Below are 22,893 nucleotides of genomic sequence, written 5' to 3' on the forward strand. Positions count from 1 at the left end.
ATTCATTGTCCTTGTTAAGGCTTGCTATAAGTTTTTGACAGAAATCAAAGCAGAACTGGTGATCATTCTCCTTCAATTCTTGATCTATAAGGATAAAATTTTAAGTCAAAATGAAGAATTTGGCGAACACTCTCTCAAGACAACCTGACCACAGCTGCTTGTTTACAAACTGAATGCCGTGGTTCTACACGACTAAAGCATGAACAGCCTCAATATTGTGCGAAGTAAAATTACTTCTCAGTTGTCCTGTTGGTTCCTATTTTAGAGTCGATCCAGTCTTCAAAGTTTTTAATCCACATTTTGATCGTCTGTTTTGATGGAACACACCCTAAATTGTAATGCCGTTGTAACTCCTTCTGTGCACCTCCCACACAATAATTGATTTTGTAAAACATTTTTATGGCGAAAGCACACTGTTGACCACTCCAGTGCTCTATGTCATTTTCCAGTCCTCTTCATTAGTCACTTTATCCACCCATCTGATTTTTAACTTTCTCCTATAACACCACATTTCAAAACTTTCTAATCTTTTCTTCTTAGGTACTCCGATCGTCCAAGTTTCACTTCTATATAAAGTGATGCTCCAAACATATACTATCAAAAATTTTTGTCTCCTCTTTCATTACTTTTGCCCAGCCCGTATTCACTCAAAATATTTCCTTCCTTGCCTTTTCCAATGCTTGCATTCCAATTTCCAACTATTATTAAATTTTCATTCCCTTTTATGAGTTTAATTGCTTCATCAATTTCTTCATATACACACTCACCTCATCATCAAGGGCACTTGTAGGCATATAGATTTTGGCTTAGGTTTTGATTTTATCCTGATTACAATGGTTCTATTGCTATGCATTGTGAAATTCTCTACTCTCTTCACTATCTTCTTGTTCATTACAATGAACTTGATGCTGTGTTATTCTAAAATCACCTGACCAAAGGTCATTTTCTTCTTCCCACTGAACCTCGCTAATTCCTACTACATCTACATTTAACCTATCCATTTCCATCTTAAAATTTTCTACCCGACCAAACTTTTTTTGTGCTTCTCACATTCCATGCTCCAACTCATAGAAGGTTATTTGTTAATTTTCTAGTGACCCCCCCCTTAATAATTCCCACCCAGAAATCCAAACGGGGGACTAATTTATCTCTGGAATATTTTACCAAGGAAGGTGCCTCCATCTTTGTCACATGAAAATGCAGAGCCAAATTTTTTTGGGAAAAAAACAGCCATAATTTTCCACTGCTTTCAGCTGCACAGTACTCAGAAGATTGAGTGATGTTGATATGGATATGGCCGTTTAAGTTCTCATGACCTATGCCCTCAACAACTAATGAAAGAGCTGCTGCCCTCTTTCAGGAATCATTTTTTAGTCTGCTTCTCAACAGATACCGCTCCGAAATGGTTATATCGTCGATCCAGCTACTCTGTATCACTGAGCACTCAAGCCCCCTCAGAAAGTTCTCAGGATTCAATTTTAAAAGCTGTGTTGGAGAGTTCTCTTTTTTTCTATTTAGCCTCTAGAACCATCATAAGGTATTACTTTCAGAGGTTGAACGAGGGTGATATGTATGAATGTAAATGAAGTACAGTCTTGTATAGTCTCAAGACTGACTATTCCTGAGATGTGTGGTTAACTAAAACATAACCACCAAAAAACACCTGGATCCACAATCTAGTATTGAAATCTGTGTAAAAGTAACTGTCTTATTTTGACTTTGAAGTCAGCTGATGTATGATGACGAGTTCACCAGTAGACCAAACCGGTGGGTTTCGTGTTGTCATGTTGGAGAGCTGTGTATTATATATATATATATATAGGGTTATTTGTTTAATTTAGATGAAAACAAGAGGATGAATAAAGTATTGAGACTGATGTAATAATCATCATAAAGTCAGATAAGGTTAGAAACAAGGAAATAAGGATGAAAGTAGAATGGAACATTATTGACATCCTAGAAAAGAAAAAGTTGCAGGCATGAGGTCATTTTATGAGAACGACAGACAGTTAATTGGCTGCCAAGGCTGGTCTTCCAGTATCTACTGCTGGAATGCTAAAGGAGAAGAGCCACAGTTCATTAAAGACAAATAATGAAAGAGTTATGGAAAAGAGAGGAATTTATAGTAATTTATATCAAATTAGAAGGCGATGGCATGTGTACTGCAAAAAATGACCGTGTTGAATAAACATCCCATAAAAAAATAACTTGTGAATCAACAGTAATTTTAGATCAAAATCTTGGAAAACCAAAAGTAAATAAAACATTGATGAACAAATTTTTATTAAATAAAAAAGAAATTTGAGATAGCAGAATATCGGCCTATCCCTTTTTGAAATAAAAGGGATTTTAAAAACTAAAGTTTTAATTAATTGTAAGTTTTTAAACATTTAAAAATAAATGTAATTACTAAAAGCAATATACTAAAACACACACTATAAACATAATAAACTTACAAGGCTACACTAATAAATATAGCATTTTCAGAAAAAAATTCAAGTTTTTAGAATATTTCTCTCCCATCCCCAGATCAAAAGTAACTCTGTCTTTTAACATTAAAGAAATTTTCATCATGTGTGTGCTTAATCAAAATGTTTGGTTTAACTTCCAGATGTTGCTAAAAAGTTTTGTTATATAGCCTTGGGAATACTCAATTCTAAACTAAGGTTGTTAAATTAATTTTTAGTTAAAACAAGTGTAAGTCTACACTTGTTTTAACTAAAAATTGTTATCTGCAACTGGATGTCTACCCTGATTTGGCCTTCTGTTTCCAAGTCACAGTCAGTTTCAAGAAAATTACTCAACTGAGCAATAACAGACAATCTTTGGGGTGGTTCTTCCTGTTAATTAACAGTACTTAATTTGTCTTAACAGTGACGGTTAAATAATGAGACCATAAAAACACTGAACATACCCTCTCACCTGCAAACATCTTAGTTGCTACATTTTAATGAAATTTATATGCCTACCAGCAGTCATATCATCAGTAAATTAAGCAGCATTAAAACTGAAAATGTACTGTAATCATTGGTGAAATTATAAAATTCATTAAGCCCTTTATTTTCTTAATAATTAAATGTTATCTTAGTATAACTAATTTAAAAACATTATGTATATCCAACATGCACTAACATTATCAATACTTAGGCGATTTGATGGCCAGACAGAAAATATCAATAGCATGAGCACATAATCAAATGGAAACTTAAATAATTTATTAACAGTAAGGTACCTCGATTTCAGCCTTCAACTGTGAAACTTCAAGATCTGAATATGATGTTCTCAATTCAGAATCACTGCTATGTTGCTGCTGTAACCTCCTCTCAAGATCTTGCTTCTCTGTAGTCGCATATTCTTGCTCCTGTCGAGCTCGTTCCAGTTCTTTCTGAAAACAGCAGAATACAAATACATAAATGTCTACATTATATACATCTTGAAATGTTATAACAAGAAACAAATATCATAAATAAATTATCTGGAAAAACTGCACTTTCAACTTTAAACTTTGCACGTACTACTCAAAATTAAAGTTGAAAGTGAAATTTTTTAAATATTAAAAACAAAAAGATAACAATAAAGTAAACAATAGCTAATAAAACTGGACAAAAAATATCAGTCGAAAAGACAAAAATAATGACAAGTATTAAAAACACACAAATACCCACAAACAGCAAAAAAGTAAAAAACACAAACTAAAAACGATATAGAATTCTGACATAGGTGAACTTAAACAGAAAAATGGGCTAGAAAAATCAGTAATACTTGATGGTTTCAAAAATAAGAGAAAGTTTAAGGAATAATCAAAAATACATACATAAAAAATGCATAATCCAAAAACTGAAAAATCATACATAGTATAATAATAAAACAACATAGTTTATGTATGTGTGAGTGATTAAATATGAATGCAGGTATAGAAAGGAAGGAAAAAATAATTAGAAAAATATTAGGTCATGTAAAAGATAGAAAAATACTTAAATTTAGAAGTAAAAATGAAATATATCAGAACATGGAAAAAATAATGGAAACAATGAAAAAGTGAGGATTAATGTTCTTTGGTCACCTTATTAGAATGGGTTAAAAACAAATGAAAAAATAAGCAAATCTCTGATTTTTTCTATAACAGGAAAACAGAAATAAACTGTATTAACAGTGTTAAAAAATGCTTAAAAATGTAAAAATATAAAAGAAAAAGATGTTAAAAATACCTTTAAAACCAAAATTATGATGTTAGAGGGTTTCCAAGAACAAAAAATTCAGATCCAAATATGAAATGGTTGGAAGATTTGAGAAAACAGTAAAAAAGGAAATGATGAGATTGGATTGTGGTCTTAAAGTGCTCAAAATAAATAAAAAATTCAGAAATGTTTTGGAAATTATTTGAAAACATTAAACAAAGATACAAAAAGTTCAGTGGTTTTAAAATTAATACAATACATGGCAACAAAAGTGTAATAAAGAAAAACTTTTCTTGCATGCTACACATTATGTTGTACCATATGAAAACAGTTCTACTGTTTGTCTGTTTAGTAGAGGAAATGCTGTTTTTTTAAGATAAATTACTTTTTTTTGCACATTCATACATAAATAAATGTTTTGCGTAAGTTAAAATTTTTAGTTTATCAAATAATAGGTTACACGATTCTTATTTATGGAGGCTAAACAATTCTGACTTTTTGAGGAAATTCATCAGATGACATATTTTAAATGGGATAGGCACTAAAAAAATTAATAATGGAGACAAAGGTTACTGTTTTACTGAGAAACATTAAAGTAAAACAGTACAGCTTGATTTTTTTAATTAAAAAGTCACTTTGAATATTCCATGAGCGTTTGTATTTAACAAAACATCCAGAAATTTTGTACTTGGAAAACAAAAATACTATCCTTTCCAGAAATGGAAATATTTTCCTTCCAATCAATAATCTTATTTCTACTTAAGAAGCATAACTTAAGTTAAGTCACAATAAACCCAGTAAACAATTTCTTGAACAGCTAATATAAAATTTTCCACCATTTAAAACAATACAAAAATGTTTAAATTACTCAGATTATACACAAAAAGGTTTTTGCTTCTTCGATTAAACATTATTTTTCTTGTTGAATGTAACATAATAATAAGCTAATTTTCAGTTACAAAAATAACTTCTATCTAGAGAATTAGGAAATAATTTCTACCTCTTAAAAGTAATAGTACAATTTAGGCCAAATAGATCATCAGAATACATAAAAAAACCTTACACCAATTCAGAAATTCAATTCCTACATCTAATTCTGAAAATTAGTCACTTAAATAACACTGAATAATGGGATTTATAATTGATGATCGAAGAATATTTCATTGCAAACGGAAATAAAGAAAAATACATACTGTACGCGTGCAAATAATAGTTCTTAAACATAAGAGAAAAATATTGACTAAACAGAACATCATTAAGAACAGATTTAAGAGTAGAACCACCATGACTACATTATTTACTAAAATGATACCAAAATAAGAGAAAAAATTAATCAAAAACAAATACCTGTAAATTTTCTAAAGCAACTTCTGCTTTATGTAAGCTTTCCATATCTTTCATCATACGTCCTAAATGTTTTCTTGAAATTTTATTTTGCCGATACGCATACCAACATCCAATTAATGCACCCAGCAATAATGTAACCAATATTAAATCTTTAAGATGATGTGTGGTGTCTAAAATAAACATAAATGTTAGCCATAATAATAAAAATAACACTTCTGTAAACATTAAATTATGCCCATTTCATATGCCATATATGTAAAAGAAGAATATATAAATTTATTAATAAACAACTTTATACAACATCCTACAAATACAAAAATGTTCTTTTATGAAAAAAATAAGATTAACATTACAATAAATGTTAAAAAATATATTTTCCATGCCTGGCAATTTATAAATCTACACCTTTTATTTTTTGAGTATAAATTATAACACATAAATAAGCATTATGCTTGATGGGAATACAAAACTGAAATTATAGCATTTGAAAAATGCCATTCCTGATCGGGATACAAACCCAGGATCTTCAGGATGGAAGGTGAAAACATTACCACTCTGGTCGGCAAATCATATTTTGCCGATCACAGTTTCAAAGGAGATTATGCAGAAGAGAACTTTAAATCACAGTAGATCTTTTACGGCATAAGATTTTTAAAAACTTTGGTTTTACGTTTCAGTTAAATTGATAAATAGAAAGAAATTTATCAAATACCAATAATTTAAAATTTTTAGTTTTAATTTACATGCCATAAATCAGTGGCACTGAATAAGCCGCCACTAGCATTTTCACTATATCCGGCTACCTACAGACAACTGTCACCGATGCAGTAGAATATATCTTGCTCCAATCTTTATATGAGGTCACATTCAGAGCAAAATTATTTTTGTCGTTGACTACCTAAATTATACCATCAGCAGTTTATTGAACATATTGTACAAACGAATAAAATCCATCGATTTATAATTTTATTTAAATAATTGTGTATAATTTATACAGTACTTACAAGTACAGCTAAGAACTTCATTCATATTATCTAACAAACATAACATTACCTATAATCATACTTAGAGCAGTTCCTATTGGATACTCTATAGATGTTTTGTGGAGTACAAACTACACATCCAAAGGATACACTACTCAGAATATCATAGTAAGAGATCCAAGACAATGTCTTTAGGATGTCCTAGGGTCTATAAATATCAGATCCCATAATGTCCTGTAGGATGATCTATATTCTGTAGGTAAATCCCCCTGGGATAAAAAAAGATCAATGTTTTATATATCTAGTGATAAGCCTTGTATAATAATCATGGGGCTTTTCAACAAACTTCCCAGGATATCCACTGGTTACTCTGAGGATGTCTTTGTGACGTGTGGCTAACTATTAAATGCATACACATTATCAAATATGGAAGTATTATCGATATGTTTAAACATGAAAGTAAAAAACTCTGTGGCTAAGGTCTGCATATCTGCATTACATTCTTTAATATAATCGATTACATTATTAACTTTTAATATTAAAGTTTCTTTTTTATATAAAAATACAGTTCAACATAATATAACAAACAACTTCTCTATTTTGGTCTCTAAATAGTCTTCTGGATTTAGTTCTTAAGATTTTTGAAAATTTATGGTTTTAGAACTTAAGATTTAGTTTCCATGAGAAAAAAGAATTAAAAATAAAGGAAATGCATATTAAGAATAGTTTAATACAAGCAGACATTTACAATCAAATACTTTTACGCATTACAACGACTAATTCAGTTTTTCAGTATGAAATCTACATTTATTATCAGATTCATTGAAACTATCTTTCATAATATATAATAAAAACTGAACAAAGAAATATAAACAAAGCGCTAATCAAAGTCATTTAAATAAATAATAAAAATTAAAGTCAGCTTTTAAAAGCGATATTTTGCACAAAGATAAACAAAAATAAACGTCAGCTGTGAATTACAATGAATCGTAAACAATCTCATTCATTTTTAGAAAAAAAAGACTTATGATAAAAAATGTATACAAAATGGAATTTAAAAAAATAAAACATAAAAAAGAGTTTACTCATTTGACTGAAACATTTTCCTGGATTATTTACTTATTGAAAAAATAAAAATAATTCAAAATATTTAGGAAAAAAAGCAGAACTTCAAAATATATTTATAGAGAGAATCATTGTTAAGTGAATTTTTTCTTGACTATAACTGATTTGAAAACTACTATAGAATAGTAATATAGAAAATAGCATTACAGCTTTTAATTCTGTGATCAAGTTAGTTTAAATGTAATTATTTCATTATTTAAATTCTTTAAATATTTATTTATTTAACTGATTTTATTATTTTCAGTGCATATTCCTATAATTTACCATCCCCACAACTTTCTCTTAACATTGGAAGAAAGGAGCATGGTAAAAACACTAAATACAGAAGTACGAAATGAAATGGTACAATTTTAATGCGATCAACATCCTATACATATGTATATACACTTAGTATAAAAATTCTGTTAGCAGGCTGAAATGAACAATAATGCAATAAAACAAGTCGTTGAAATCGCTGTTCTATTAGTATACGTAGCAGAAGATATCAGAATGCAGTAAAAATTTATTTGTAGGAGACAATATTCTCCTCTAATTTTCAGCGCACACGTAAACTGAAAATTTGTAGGATGAGATAAATTCAGGCTCTCAGGAGGATCAACAAACATTCATCATGAATTGTTGAAGTTAATTTCGAACAAGCATTAAACCATATAAGAAAATTGTATTGAAGCTCAACACTTCATGATGTTTGTCTATAATTTTTATTTGTTTAAAATTTTAAACACATGACACATTAAAATTTAATTTTTAAATTTTATGACACATTCAAAAAACTGATCGAGAAGCCTCCTCTTTTGTCTAAAAAGAGAAGCCACGATTCTCCTGGGAGAAAAAGTACGTAATCCCTTTTTTTATTTTGTTGGCATGTGAGTAAGGCCCCATTCTGATGACTGATTTTCTGTCTCTACATTTCCATGTTAAAACCAGTCTCATCACTCATAATCTTCAATTAAAGCATCACCTTGGATACTGCAATGCTCAAGAAGGGCTAACGACGACCTAATCCGTTGTGTCTTGAATTTCAAGAAACAAGTTAAAAAAATTGGTATATAATTTACGATGGCCCAAACATTACTTTGATCGCTTAATCAAAGACCGAGTGACAGACCTGAAGAAAGTAATCAAGATGCACTTAAGTGTTAAATAATCTATTATCTTTGAAATTCTCATCATCAATGATAGTCAACCGGCCACTTTTCTCAACATGGACATCGATTCACTCTTTCTAAACATCATTCCACATCCCACAACTATTTCACATCCTCTTCCATCATTAAATTTTCTTAGTAAATTTCAGAAAGTTTACGATGGCTTTATATATAAAGTTTATGTTGGTTTACATTCAACTTGCAGGATCTCAACTGTCAGATCTATCTTAAACTGTGATGATATAAAAAAAAAGTAAAAGCATTACCCATCTCCTTCTATCACTGCTAGATGCATTCTCAGTCATATTTCACTACTGTACAAGATGGGATCATTACTCCTACTCCTCGCACGCCATATCTAAAATGTATATTAATTTTCAGATAACCGTCATGTATATATATATATAAAAGTTATCAGCCCAAATGCAGGTTTGCTCAGTGATACTATCAGCCATTATTCAAAACCTAAGGGACAGTGAGAATGTATACTAGGTACTATATTAGGATTATTGAACTGAATCGATATAAAACATGTTAATATATTAAAAAAAATAAACAGAAATATTTTCAAATACACAAATCAAAAATTAATAAGAAAAAGCATAAAAATAAATAGAGGAAGTACCTTTTGGTGGACCAAATAAAACAACATCCATAGCTTTGAGTGCGATCTTTTGTTTATGTATAGGATCTTTAATACCAAGAACATTACTTAAAAATTGCATATTGCTTACAGCCAATCTGTAATAAAAAAAGATTATTGTAGAAATTAAATTAATAGAGCAAGTTTCACTTAAAAAATTAAAAGAAGAATGTAAAATATTACTGTATACATTTGACAGTGGTTGAGGATTTCCAAATTACTCTTAAATTTTTCATTGTTTATAAAAAATGTATCATTTTATAACACCTAATGAATCTTCCAATTATATTCATTCTTTTACCTTCCGCTATATCTTTCCTTTTTCCTATAAATAAATATACTGATTTTACATCTTACTTCACTTTATACTTGTCTAATCACAGCAAAATACACAATTCTAAATATCATCATATGTATATTTATCATATATGAATGTATATTTATCATTATGACATATGTATATTTATCATCTCCTTCAGTGAAGAAGTCCACAGGAACGTTAGGTAAAGAGACTTATGACTAATGTTTCTTGGGGCAAAAATAAATATTGAGCTAATAAAATATTGTAATATGTAAATTGCAGTATGATCCGATGAATAAAAAAAAAATTAGAGACAAGAAAAATCATTAAATAAAAATAATGCCTACTACTCCATTTTGAATGGGCTATTGTTAGGTTGATCTGTGTTGATAAAATACGATATTAAAATAAAATTCACAATATTACATATTATAAATTAAAACTGTAGATACATTATTTAAGTTAAGTAAAAAAAATGGTAAATGGAGGTGGTATATTTAATTTTATTTATTATTTAAAGATATTTTTGATACAAGATACAAGGGGTGGATGACAAGTAAAATGTAGTTAACTCTTTGTAATAATAACATCCAACAGAAAGAGATTTCAAATGAAACAAAAGAAAAGTTTTGAACATGTCACCCAACATTTTTACAACATATTTCTTCGAACAGAGAACACCACCTTTCTCATCCTGTCGATGAAGAATTCTGTTAGTCTTTCCTCGATCCATCACTTATTTCACTTTACGAAATAAATGTTGCTTAGATTCATGAAATGAATGTTCTTTAGATTCTTCTTTAAATTCAGTAACATGTGAATTCACATGAAGTTATCACCAAACATGTTTTCTGATCTTTATGAAACTTGTTAGGATGACATATATGTAATAATATTTCACAATGTTTTCTACTTCAAAATAGTGTGAGTCTTGATTGTTAACAAATAGCACTCATTGAATCACCACTTTCTGTTGGGTACTCTTTTTATATACTTTTTAGCAAATATTAATTTTGATGTAAATTTATCATGTGCTGTAGTTAAAAAAATATATAAAAACAACAAAAAACCATAGAGAAATAACAGATGTGCCTTCTTCACAGTCAATAATTTCTGGTGTTATGGAATCAATATTTATAAAACAGTAGAATATCACTTCTAAGAAGACTATATTTGACACTGTCAAGATCTTATGCAATCTATTATGATCATCGACTGAGATTCATACTTTAATTTAATTTTCACTTCATTAATTCAGTTTCATTGTAAACCTTAATTTGTTTAATTAGTAAGAAATTATAGCAAGGATTATTATGAAACTAGTCTATTATCAGTAAAAACATTCAGTACTATGAGAAAATTTAACAGAAAAAACCTGGCAAAGAATTACAAATATGTAAAGTAACTTAATTTTTTAATAAAAAAAATTAAGCTTTGTCAGCAACATTTATAAACAAATCAGCCGATGTAACAATACAATTAATAATAATTTTAATATCATCATTAAGAGGTAAAAATAAACATAAATAATACACAATCGGGTACCAAGCACCTGACTTCAGGATTAGTCTCACACCTAATAAAGGGTTAAAAATAAATCTGCTAAAAAAATGAAATACTGGGAATTCACTATATACTGAAAGTGATATGACTGAAACTGATTGACTGTTTATATTTGCAGTTTGTTATGTATTATCTTCAGGTTGCAGTAAAATATAGCTGTCTTGATATTTTTGACAGTTGTTTATGCATTACACTTTCTTCTATTTGATAGATAAGTACTGAGGTCAAACATATTTACTGAACTAACTCGGTGGTTATTACTTTTTAAAACTACATTTTTGAATAAATACACATACATATAACAAAGTCAAAACGTAAAGAATAATTTACTTGAAAACTGACCTCGGTAAAGTAGCTCCAGTCACTTTGTTTAGAATAAATACAGGTACGTACTGCGGTAATTCGACATTTGTTGCCAGCCATTCAGTGGTCTGCTCAACCGTCCAGTTGTGCACCTATCATTAGCATGAATTATTAATTATTATATCATCGAGTTACATAAGATCAGTGAAATCAATGACACAAGTATTACTTGAGAAAAAACATATGACCTTTTTCTAGAAAATAATTTTTACATTTATGAAATTATTTAGAGATTATAAACAGGGTATTCAAAAAGTCATGTAAATTAGATTGTCTACAATTAATAATATCAAGGAATAAATACTATTTTCCTTCCTATGTTTTAACAAATTTAACAGAGGTGAAATCCTGTTTTGTTACTAATTATAAATGTTAGCCAAAATAGTCATATCATTGTGTAAAAGATATTTGTGGTATCTACACATTCAGGAGTCACATTAATAATAAAAGCACATAGAGGAAAGGATTTAATAAAATCTTACTTTATCTTAAATGTTATGGGAAAATGCCAAAACGTTTTTCAGGCAAAGCCTCAGTTATAAATATGTAGTAGATTAACCGCTTTTTATAGGTAAAAATCATATCGAAACAACTTTTTAGGAATTTTATAGAAAATTTATAGTTATAAAAAATGTAAAATATATTCAAAATGTAAAAAAGGTAAAAATTAAAAAAAAAAATTGTTCTTAATCAAATTAAAAAGATATAAAACTCATTTTCTTGGGTAGTACAGTTATTTTCAAAAGCAGATGACATATTTAGTTAATGCTACAGATGAATAAATTTTATGTTGGTGAAAAAAATAAAATAAAATTTGCTACATTTAGTTTTTATGTTAAAAAGCTAATATAAGAGCTGGATAGTAAAAACATTAATATTAATATTTATATTTTTCATTTTAATTGTCTAAAAATAAATATTGCACTAATAGTGTAGCTTAGAAGTTGTATTTGTTTAAACATGAAAAGTTAAAACAGTTTGTTTAAATGTTAAAAAAACATTTTTTGTATTTAAATATTATATTTATATTTATATATTAGCTTCCTTCATGTTTCCTATTTTAACAGATAGAAGAAATAAAAAATTCATTTTTTTTCCATTATAATATCCAATTTCAGGGTCAGTGAAAATAATTAATTTTTGGAACGTTTTTATAAAATTAAGAAACTCAAGACGTAGAATATTTATTTAACACTATATAGTAATTCTGATTTTTTTGGGAAAAAATTTTTCTTTACTTCTTACTTTTAAATTTTAGTTTCTTATACTAAATTATGTAATAACTGGAGGTAATCAGATATATATATATATTTTTTCTAATTAATAATAATTCTAAATTTATACCACTATATTTTAAAAGGCAGAAATTAATTATTTCCTAATCGTCTAAAGAACAATGTAATGCATTTACAAAATCCCCAAAACTTTTCTTAATATAAGATTACACATCAGCAGTTCACATTGGTAATCATTATATGTTCTTCACAGATCTGTCTTAAAATGGTAAATTTTTTAGGGTAGGATTCTAGCGTGATCTAAAAAGCAAGCATATGTTAAATTCAAGATAAATTTTGAATGAGTTAGCCAGGTCGCTTGAAAATATTTATTTTCAAAATCTAAAACTAGATCTACATCTAGTTTTAGGATCATAATCTCTACTATCCTCTTCTGAATGACCTGAAACTGTTCTACAAGATTTAAATAAAAAATAAATCTCCAAAATTTCTGTGTCAAAAATAGATCAATTCACTCACAATCGATGATAATTGTGTTTCTATTATACGCATTTTTTATGTTATTAAGTTGAGAGCATATTTAATTATTTAGTTATCAGGTTTGATTAGGAACCCCGGCTTAACATGATAGGCATATCTCTGTTATACTTGTTGCATAGCTGCTGCACAGGAAGGAGAGTTCCTGTTCCCCTTAGCTATTGGATACTGAAATGATTTTCAAATTCTGACATTAAAGCATGAAGAACTGCACTGTTGCCTAAAGCATAAGCAGGGTCAAACCTATAACCCTGTAACTGATAACGAGAAAAAAGAGATCAAGGATAAGGAGAGAGGATTGGTTTGGCCCATAAATTACCATCATCGATTAGTAGAAGTGAACATTTTTAATAAAAGTAGTGTAATAAAAAAGATATAAATATTTAAAAAACCAAATGCAATAATTTCAATTTATATGCGATTACAGCAAAAGATTATAAAATTAGTAAAATAATAAAAAAAATGAAGGAAATTATATTTTCTAATACAAACAAGGTCATTTTATTTCTCTTAAACAAAATTGTTGTTGTAAGTATTACGCTGATGTATTAGTTTTCAAATTATACTATCTGTTTTCTTGAGCTAAATTATGTTAACAAATGGAGATATAATTAATATATATGTTTTTCTTATTAATAATAATTCAATATTTAATGAATTAATAAAAGCATATGTTTAAAAGTTTGTTTAACTTAAGAGAAAGAGGCCAACATTAATCCGCTACATTATGTTGAAAAAATTATATAAGAAAACAAACAACACAGTAAAATTAAATTTTATAAATGCTTATGGGAAAAAATTACAGAAAGATAGATGCTATAACAGAAATAACAGTCAGTTAAATGAATAAAAACCAACATCCTAGCATAAAAGATTACTGAAGAGCATTTTTATAAATCCTGCCCTCTGATATTGGGTAATTCAATAGATTATAAACTATTGAATCCTTTTTAAAGGTTCTAGGGAAATTAATGAAGTAAATATGAAACTATTATAGTTCTGTAAGTGAAGTTGAGAATGACTGAGGTTAAATCAAACTTCTTAATAAATATTAGTGAATGAAATTTTTACTTCGGCAAGATTATTACGTAACCGACTTTTCAAAAATTCAAGTTCTGATAACATGGAATAATAAAATGCTTGATAAAAATGTAAGAGCAATAATAAATTACAAACTACTTTCAGGGAGTGGAAAACAATTGTTATTCATTTAATTTGTCGAAATGTAAACGCTCTAGAATTAACATCAGCCACCTAAATAGAAAATATTTTTAAAATTTATCAAAAGGTAATTTTCATTATGTAGATTGCAGTCTTTCAGATCATAACTGTCAAACTGCAATAACATCGCTTATTATTAATGAAAAAATGTGCAACGAGAAAATTATTACTTTTATTTTTCAGGAGTAAGATTGATAAAAATCTGATTAAAACTTTCTGTCAGAAACAAATTGGGAAAGTATTAAAAAAATCAGCTACGATGAAACATTTAATAATTTTCTTAGCGAGATTCAGCAGGCTTTCTCTCTAGCCTGCCCTTCATTAAAAAAGAAACAATTTAAATATAAAAACAAAAATGCACAGATTACTAAAAGAAATGTAAAACGTATCTCTATTCTAAGAAATTTCTGTGAAATGTATAAATATAATAATATCTGATTACTTCTAGAATTATTTGAAAAATTATCAAAAAATTAAGCAAAAGTTATTCACACTGCTTAAAAAATTATAGTATGATAATTTAATATCTAATTTAAACAGTAAATCTAAAACTATACAAGCAGTTACAGAAAATGACAATGAAATACATAATTTACAAAATTGTAGGCCGATTTCATTGTTGTATGTATTTTCTTAAGTATTAGAAAAAATCATGAAAAATAGATTTTTAATGTTTCTAGAAAAGCATATCAAACTAACAAACTTTCAGCATGATTTTTACAAAAGTGTTATCTACCAACAGAGCTGTTCCCCACTTTTTTAAATTATTTCAAATTCCATAGAGAGAAAAAGATTCCATTTTCAATTTTTTGCAATCTTAGTAAAGCATCTCATGAAAAAATTTATCTAACTGTAAACAAGTAGTTGAAATTCATTTTTCAAAAAGAATGCACATGTAGAATTTAAATTCTCACTTCAAGATGTAGAATGTAGAGTGCTTCAAAAGTGTTTTAAGAACCCTGCTTTTTTTTGTTTATTAATGATCTGTTACATAATTTTTAGCCATTTGTTGTAACCTTTTCACAGATGACACAACTATATCTCTATCTGAAGATAATAATTTAAAAGGAATTGAAAACTGTATGATAGAAGCTCAAAATGTATTCACCAGATGGACTGTAACCACCTAACTTTAAATATGGATAAAACTGTTGCACTGTATCAAGTAGACGTAACATTGCTGATTACACAGACAGAATTCTCATTATCGACAACAAAAGTATTTCCACTGCCCACAAAGTGAAATTTCTGGATGTTTTATTACATGAAATGTTCTCAAGAGATGATATAATTTATTTTATTTGTAACAAAATCAAGCCATAATACAACATTTATTAAGGCTCTAAAGAGCCTTAATAAAACACTAAGCTTGTTATCATTAGGAAATATTTATTATTCCTGCATATATTTTCATATTACATATACTGAAACTTCTTGGGGCTCTCTAAAAAAGTCATAACAAGTTTTTAAGATTCAGAAGTAGGCTGTTAGATCATTATGTGGTGTCGATAAGTATGAATCGTGTAGACCTATATTGAGAAATATTAACTAATCTTTGTATTTATATTTATGAATGTGCAATCTTTCCTAAAAAGAATGATCACTTTTTTTTTTTAAATAACAATATCCACCTTTACCGAATCAAACAATGGAACTGTTTTCATACAACTCAACATAATACATTGATTGACAAGAAATAGCCTTATTACGCTTCTGTTAATAAATTGCCAAACTGTTTGAAAAATCTTCCCAACAATTTATTTGAAATAAAATTGAAAATTTTTTTTTACAATAACAATATTACTCTGTTAATGAATTTTTAAATAATACTAATTAAAAACAAAAAGAAAATGTGATCTATCTACATCTCGAACAATACGCAGTACAATGTGCTAAAAATTATTTTCAATGGCAGCATCTGAATTGTGTATTATTTTATAGTAATCTTTTATATTGAATGTATTCACCTTATTATAATTATTTAATGTGCTGTATTTAAATAATTAGTATGGATTGTAAACGCATCTACTTTTATCTTTTAATTTGTAAATTTTAATCTTAAATTTTTAAATTTAAAATTTACCTTATATTGACATGATTTATATAATGTACTTTATGATGCTATCAGAATAATTATTTAATATTCTTATTTTGAATAATAAAAACTAGTTAAAAATAAAATTTACCTGCAAGTTTAAAACTGAGACTTTTTTAGGTGCAGAAGCATTTTAAAGTGCTATTTTGTTAATGAGGGTACTAAAGCGGAACAAAAAATAAAGCTGTTATAATAAATATAGAATAAACATATATACATTATCATTAACATTACAACCTAAAATCATCAAATAGCATACGCATTACAATAATAAAACTATTTGTTTAAGTGATTTATTCTTTATTTATTAACAGCATTAATCTTTTATTTTATTAGACTTTCGAAATTTAACAAATTTTTTTTGATAGTTTCTACTTTCTGAGCAAATAAAAAAAAAATTATATCATAAAGTACGAGTAAATTGAGAACTTAAATGAAATTTTTCGGTTTATCTAAACCAGAATATTGTAAATTAGCAGTAATATATTAAGCTGCAACAAGTAAACAATCAAACTGTATTGCCATGGAAATTGTCAGGGAGAGGCAGTCGCTGTTAAGAAATAATGAATATTTTTAACATCTTAACCTTCAAGGGAGCTAGGGCCTCGGTCGATGGTAAAACTTTCTCTCGGATAACACGAATGCATCCTGCAACTTTGAAAGTAATTGGTCAGTTGATTATCGCGTGATGCAATAACACAAACAGACAAACATATATGTGTATGTATATATATATATATATATATATATATATATATATATATTACACACACATATATATATACACACATACACGAGGTGCTACCCAAAGGTTCGGGGAATTTTTACCATAAAAATAAAATAGCTTACCATAACTTATAATTTCCACTGTCTCCTTCAAAGTAATCCCCTTGGGCATTGATACAGCGATCCCAGTGTTTTTCCCATGATTCCATGCATCACTGGAAGTCTGCAGGTGTAAGTGTTCTACGCACGTTCTGCGTTTCTTCCTGAATCTCCTCAATTGTGTTAAAATGACGGCCTTTCAATTGAAATTTTATTTTCGAAAAGAGAAAAAAGTCGCACGGAGCAAGTTCAGGCAAATAGGGTGGGTGGGGAATCACTACTGTCTTTTTGAAAGCCAAGAAAATCAGAACGGCTAGCGATGTGTGTGCGGGAGCATTGTCATGGTGCAGAACCCAGCTGTTGTTACTCCTCAGATCTGAACGTTTGGGCCTAATGCTTTCGCGTAACCGCTTCAAAACTTCACAATAGAACATCCCATTGACAGTTTGACCAAGAGGAACAAATTCCTTCTGGATAATGCCTTTGATGTCAAAAAAAACAATCATCATGATGGTCTTCCTGAACGCTCATCGTCATCGACTGTCGTTTGTACCACAAAAAAGTTTTACTTTTACTCATAGCGTTGTCACCAAATGTTTCCACAAGCATGCGATGGGTTTCTACACCTGTTTTTTAAGCATGAAGCAAGATTTGATGCAGGTTTTTTGCTTTTTAAAATCTGCCATTTAGAAGTTTGTCGAAGCAGTATAACACAACGTTATACAACTGCACGAAAGTCAACAATGCAGCCTCTCACCGTCACAGCTGTTGGAACACTGATTCACAAAGAGTACTGTTAGCCACATCTAGCGGCAACAGGTGGTCTTCAGTAACATTGATGTTATTGATTGGCCTAGAATGTATTAAAATTCATATTGCAAAGTACATTTAAAAAAACATAAATCTTTGTATTACTTGGATCTCAAAAAAAATAAATTATTGGATCTCAAATAAGAAAACGAAATTAGATCTCAAAATGGAAGAGTCATATGGAATATAACTCTTGCACAAATGTTGAATGTACCACCCTTAAAAATCAGGCATAACCTCTCAACATTAATGTAGCCATTTAAGATTCTCATCTTTTCTTAAAACTAATCACTCACTATCTTATATCACATTATATTTATATCTTTATACAGATGTAAAACATTTTCATCATTTCATGAATGTAGATCCAGAAGGGTTCACCGTGACAGTTCATATCTTATCAAAACACTGCAATTAATCAACAGACTGAATTTAGCGAGACACCCTTTTAATGATACTCTGGGAATTTTTACAAATAAAATTTACTAGATTCTTTTTCCATTAAGAGTTTAAACATAACAAAATATTATAAAGATAAAAAAAATGTTTATTTTATTTGTGTGTTCTGTTTCACTTGTTTTCTATTTTGTTTATTTTCGTTTTATTTGTTTACAAAATTTATAGAATCTGTTTCTGAAAATTAATTTTTTAACAAGAACAACGTCTGTAAATCCTGAAAGAAAATAAATAAAACTAGCACAATTTTTCATTTCCTTTTTTGGTTTCGGGCGATATAAATGTTTGCCCGATATAAAAAAAAAATGAAGTTGAATAACAAACAGGAACCCCCTTCAGTGTTATCTATAATGCATTATAAATAAGGGGTGATGCTAAACATTTATTTACTGAAATAAATTTGAAAAAGAGAATAATAAGCTCGAAAACCATTCACAACAAAGATGTTCACTTAAAATCTAAACGTTGATGGCGGTTTCAATTGTTAAACAATCAATGATAATAAATTATAATCATCATTCTCATCATCAATAATGTTTCTAAACATGCTGATCGTTTATCCATCAAAATGGCTATAATCATTTATATTTTAAGTGAACAGTTTTGTAAACGGTTTTTGAGCCAAACTAATTAATTATATCCAATTTTTTTTTTGGAAGGGTGATTCCTTCTACAGTATAGAAAAAAAGCAGTAATGAGAATCAAATCTTAATATTTACATAAAATTTTACTGGTAAGTTTGTTTTTTACATCTTATTTATGATATTTCATTATACCCATACATATGTATGAGTATATGCATTATTAAAGCTGTTACACTACTTAAATAATTGAGATCAATTGGTGTTAATCACTGGCATTATAAATAAGTAGCCACAATTTAATTTGTGTTTATTTGTATCGCTTTTGTAACTGTAAATTATATTTACTGCTAAATTTTACTGTGCTTTTACTTCTTGGAACTGATTATTGTGCTAAAAGTATTTCTTTTTTTTTTAAATTGTACAATAGTACTTAACAGCAGAAAATATGATGCATGAATGCTTATAATTTTTCTGTTTAAAATTTTGTACAGACTCTTGATATTCCGATTTTAACTTACGACTTCTGTTTTAAAAGTCTATTGTTCTATAATAGACAGTTTTTAAACAGCTATTAATCTAATCGCTCAATAATTTTAAACAAAAAAAAAATGTTGAATTTTTTGAGAATTGTAATGCTAGTTTTTTTTAAACTAGGCTATTATACAGTATTTTAACTATGATAATTTAAAACCGGTTAACTCCTTTATGTGCAACGTTTCAATATCAAAGGAGCATCATTTTTATTATATTTTCTTTTCTGGATAATGATTCTAATTTGTTAGGTTTGTATCTTATGAAAGATGTAATAATTAAGTAAGAAGTCTCAGAAGTTCGGACCCCATTTTTGAGCGAGATGCACAGGACTAGACAAATCCACTTAATAAATCTAATCTAGCCTGCAGCGTAGCTATTTATGGTAGCACAGAGTTCTTACTTGATCCTTTTGATGTGTAGTAGATTACAGAATAACTTCAGTAAATTAAAAACAACAGTGCATGAGAAATAAGGAACAAAAGTTGAAAATTATATTAAGAATACAAATTCTATTGGATTTAGAGCATGTAGAATTGAAATTTGAAATAACATTTAATAATTTTAAAAATTATAAATAAAAAAATGACATAATAATTAAAGTAATCCCTTCCTATTGCAACAATTATTTACGTTCTAAGAAAATTACAATAACAAAAAATGTAAATAGTGAGCCCATAAATAAATATATGAATAAAGGGCGTACAACATAGATGAAAGGACGTGGTTAGGCGACAATATTTAACAACTGTCCTCAAAATCTTAGTAACATTACATTCAAATCAGATCCCATTGCGAACTGAACATAGCAGACCATAAACATACATATAGACATGAAAAAAAAAGAAAAAAGTTTAGCATACCTCTTTATAAAATTCAAGACAAGCTAAATGGATATAACAATATATTCGACTGTCTAATCACAATAATGTATATTTGTTTATTTGAAATGCCTACAAAAGACTGATGTCAAATTATAACACAAAAAAAAATAATTCTATAATCAGATCGATCAGATAATATAAGATTAGATTAGATGAGAATAACATAAATAGTTAAAACTTAAATTTTAGTGAATCACAAAAAAATAAACTTTTGCAAATAACAAATTTATAAACGATATACATTTTTAAATAGTAAGAGAAATAGTCACTAATGAATTACTATTTAGCCTTAGTAATAATTAATAATTTTAAGACTAAATTTTCCTAAATAATTTTTTACAAACCATAAGAAATACATTTTCTACTCATTCATTATGTAGAACATATATAAATAAATGCAAGGCAACATTTAAAGAAAAAGTAAAAAAAAAAGTACTTACTTCAGAACATAACCAAGCATCCCACAATTCCTTTACGCTTATGTGCATATCATCATTCCGATGGAATGCGCGCTGTCTTTTTTCAGCTCCATCCTCGTATTGCAATTCTTCTCTCAGGAACTGAAAAAAGAGCAAAATATTTAATCTAAAAAAAAAAGTAAAAACTGTCCGAGTTAAATTTGCCAAATTACTTGACAATGTTCCATTTATTGGTTGTTATCTATTAGGAGAAAGCCCAGTTAAATTTAAAAAAAATTTTTTTTTTTGTTTTCTATAATGAAGATTCCTTGAGCGTCTAGTGAACAGATCTAACTGAATCGTTTACATTTCAGTCAGATACTTTGAAATGTCATTGTCGAGACAGATGAGTATTTTCCATAGGTTTCCTGAGTTCCACGGTTAAGTGGCTCTTCAGTATCGGGGGAAGCAACCTGTCTCAGAAAATGTTTGAGTTTGTTGATGCAAAACCAACTATAAATAATTTTTGCTATTGCAATCCCCCCTCCTCTATGAATCATGAGACCTTGCCGTTGGTGAGGGGGCTTGAGTGCTCAGGGATACAGAGTAGCTGGACCGAAGGTGCAACCATATCGGAGAGGTATCTGTTGAGAGCCAGACTAAGGAATGATTCCTGAAAGAGGGCAGCAGCTCTTTCAGTAGTTGTTAGGGGCGTGAGTCACAATGACTTAAACGGCCGTATCAACATCACTCAGTCCTCTGAGTACTGCGCAGCTGAAAGCAATGGAAAACTACAGCTGCTTTTTTTCCAAGAAAATGTGGCTCTCTGCATTTTCACATAGCAATAATGGAGGCGCCTTCCTTGGTAAAATATTCCGGAGGTAAAATAGTCCCCCGTTCGGATCTCCAGGTGGGGACTACTAAGGAAGGGGTCACCAGAAAATTAAAAAATAACATTCTACGAGTCGGAGCGTGGAATGTTAGAAGCTTAAAAAAGGTTAGTAGGCTAGAAAATTTAAAAAGGGAAATGGGTAGAACAAATGTGGATATAGTAGGAATTAGTGAGGTTCAGTGGGAAGAGGAAGGCGACTTTTGGTCAGGTGATTTTAGAGTAATTAACTCAGCGTCAAATAATGGGCAGGCAGGAGTAGGTTTCGTGATGAACAAGAAGATAGGGAGGAGAGTGGAGTATTTCAAAACTTATAGTGATAGAATCATTGTAATAAAGATAAAATCAAAACCTAAACCGACAACGATTGTTAACGTCTATATGCCTACAAGCGCCCATGATGATGATGAGGTAGAGTGTGTATACAAAGAGATTGATGAAGCAATTAAACACGTAAAAGGAGATGATAATTTAATAATAGTTGGAGATGGAATGCAAGCATTGGAAAAGGCAAGGAAGGAAATATAGTGGGTGAATACGGGCTGGGCAAAAGGAATGAAAGAGGGGACCAACTTATAGAGTTTTGCACGAAGTATAATTTAGTAATTGCCAACACCCAATTTAAAAATCATAATAGAAGAATATACACTTGGAAAAAGCCAGGCGATACTGCAAGGTATCAGATAGATTATATCATGGTTAAGCAAAGATTTAGAAATCAACTCGTTGACTGCAAAACTTACCCTGGAGCAGACATTGATAGCGACCATAATTTGG

The 22,893-nt window shown here is 28.9% G+C and overlaps 1 protein-coding gene across 1 annotated transcript in view; it reads right to left on the reverse strand.

Moving 5' to 3' along the window:
* The window catches only part of LOC142318558 (stromal interaction molecule homolog), a 71,897-nt gene that overhangs the window by 16,035 nt on the left and 32,969 nt on the right, over nucleotides 1-22,893 (reverse strand). Inside the window, exons 3-7 of the mRNA XM_075355112.1 lie at nucleotides 21,270-21,389; nucleotides 11,631-11,743; nucleotides 9,407-9,522; nucleotides 5,526-5,695; nucleotides 3,233-3,385 (exon numbers count right to left, since the gene is read on the reverse strand). Of these exons, the coding sequence (XP_075211227.1) occupies nucleotides 3,233-3,385; nucleotides 5,526-5,695; nucleotides 9,407-9,522; nucleotides 11,631-11,743; nucleotides 21,270-21,389 (672 nt within the window). The remainder of the gene's footprint in view (nucleotides 1-3,232; nucleotides 3,386-5,525; nucleotides 5,696-9,406; nucleotides 9,523-11,630; nucleotides 11,744-21,269; nucleotides 21,390-22,893) is intronic.

The sequence above is a fragment of the Lycorma delicatula genome, chromosome 1, assembly GCF_047948215.1.
Source record: "Lycorma delicatula isolate Av1 chromosome 1, ASM4794821v1, whole genome shotgun sequence".
NCBI lineage: Eukaryota > Metazoa > Arthropoda > Insecta > Hemiptera > Fulgoridae > Lycorma > Lycorma delicatula.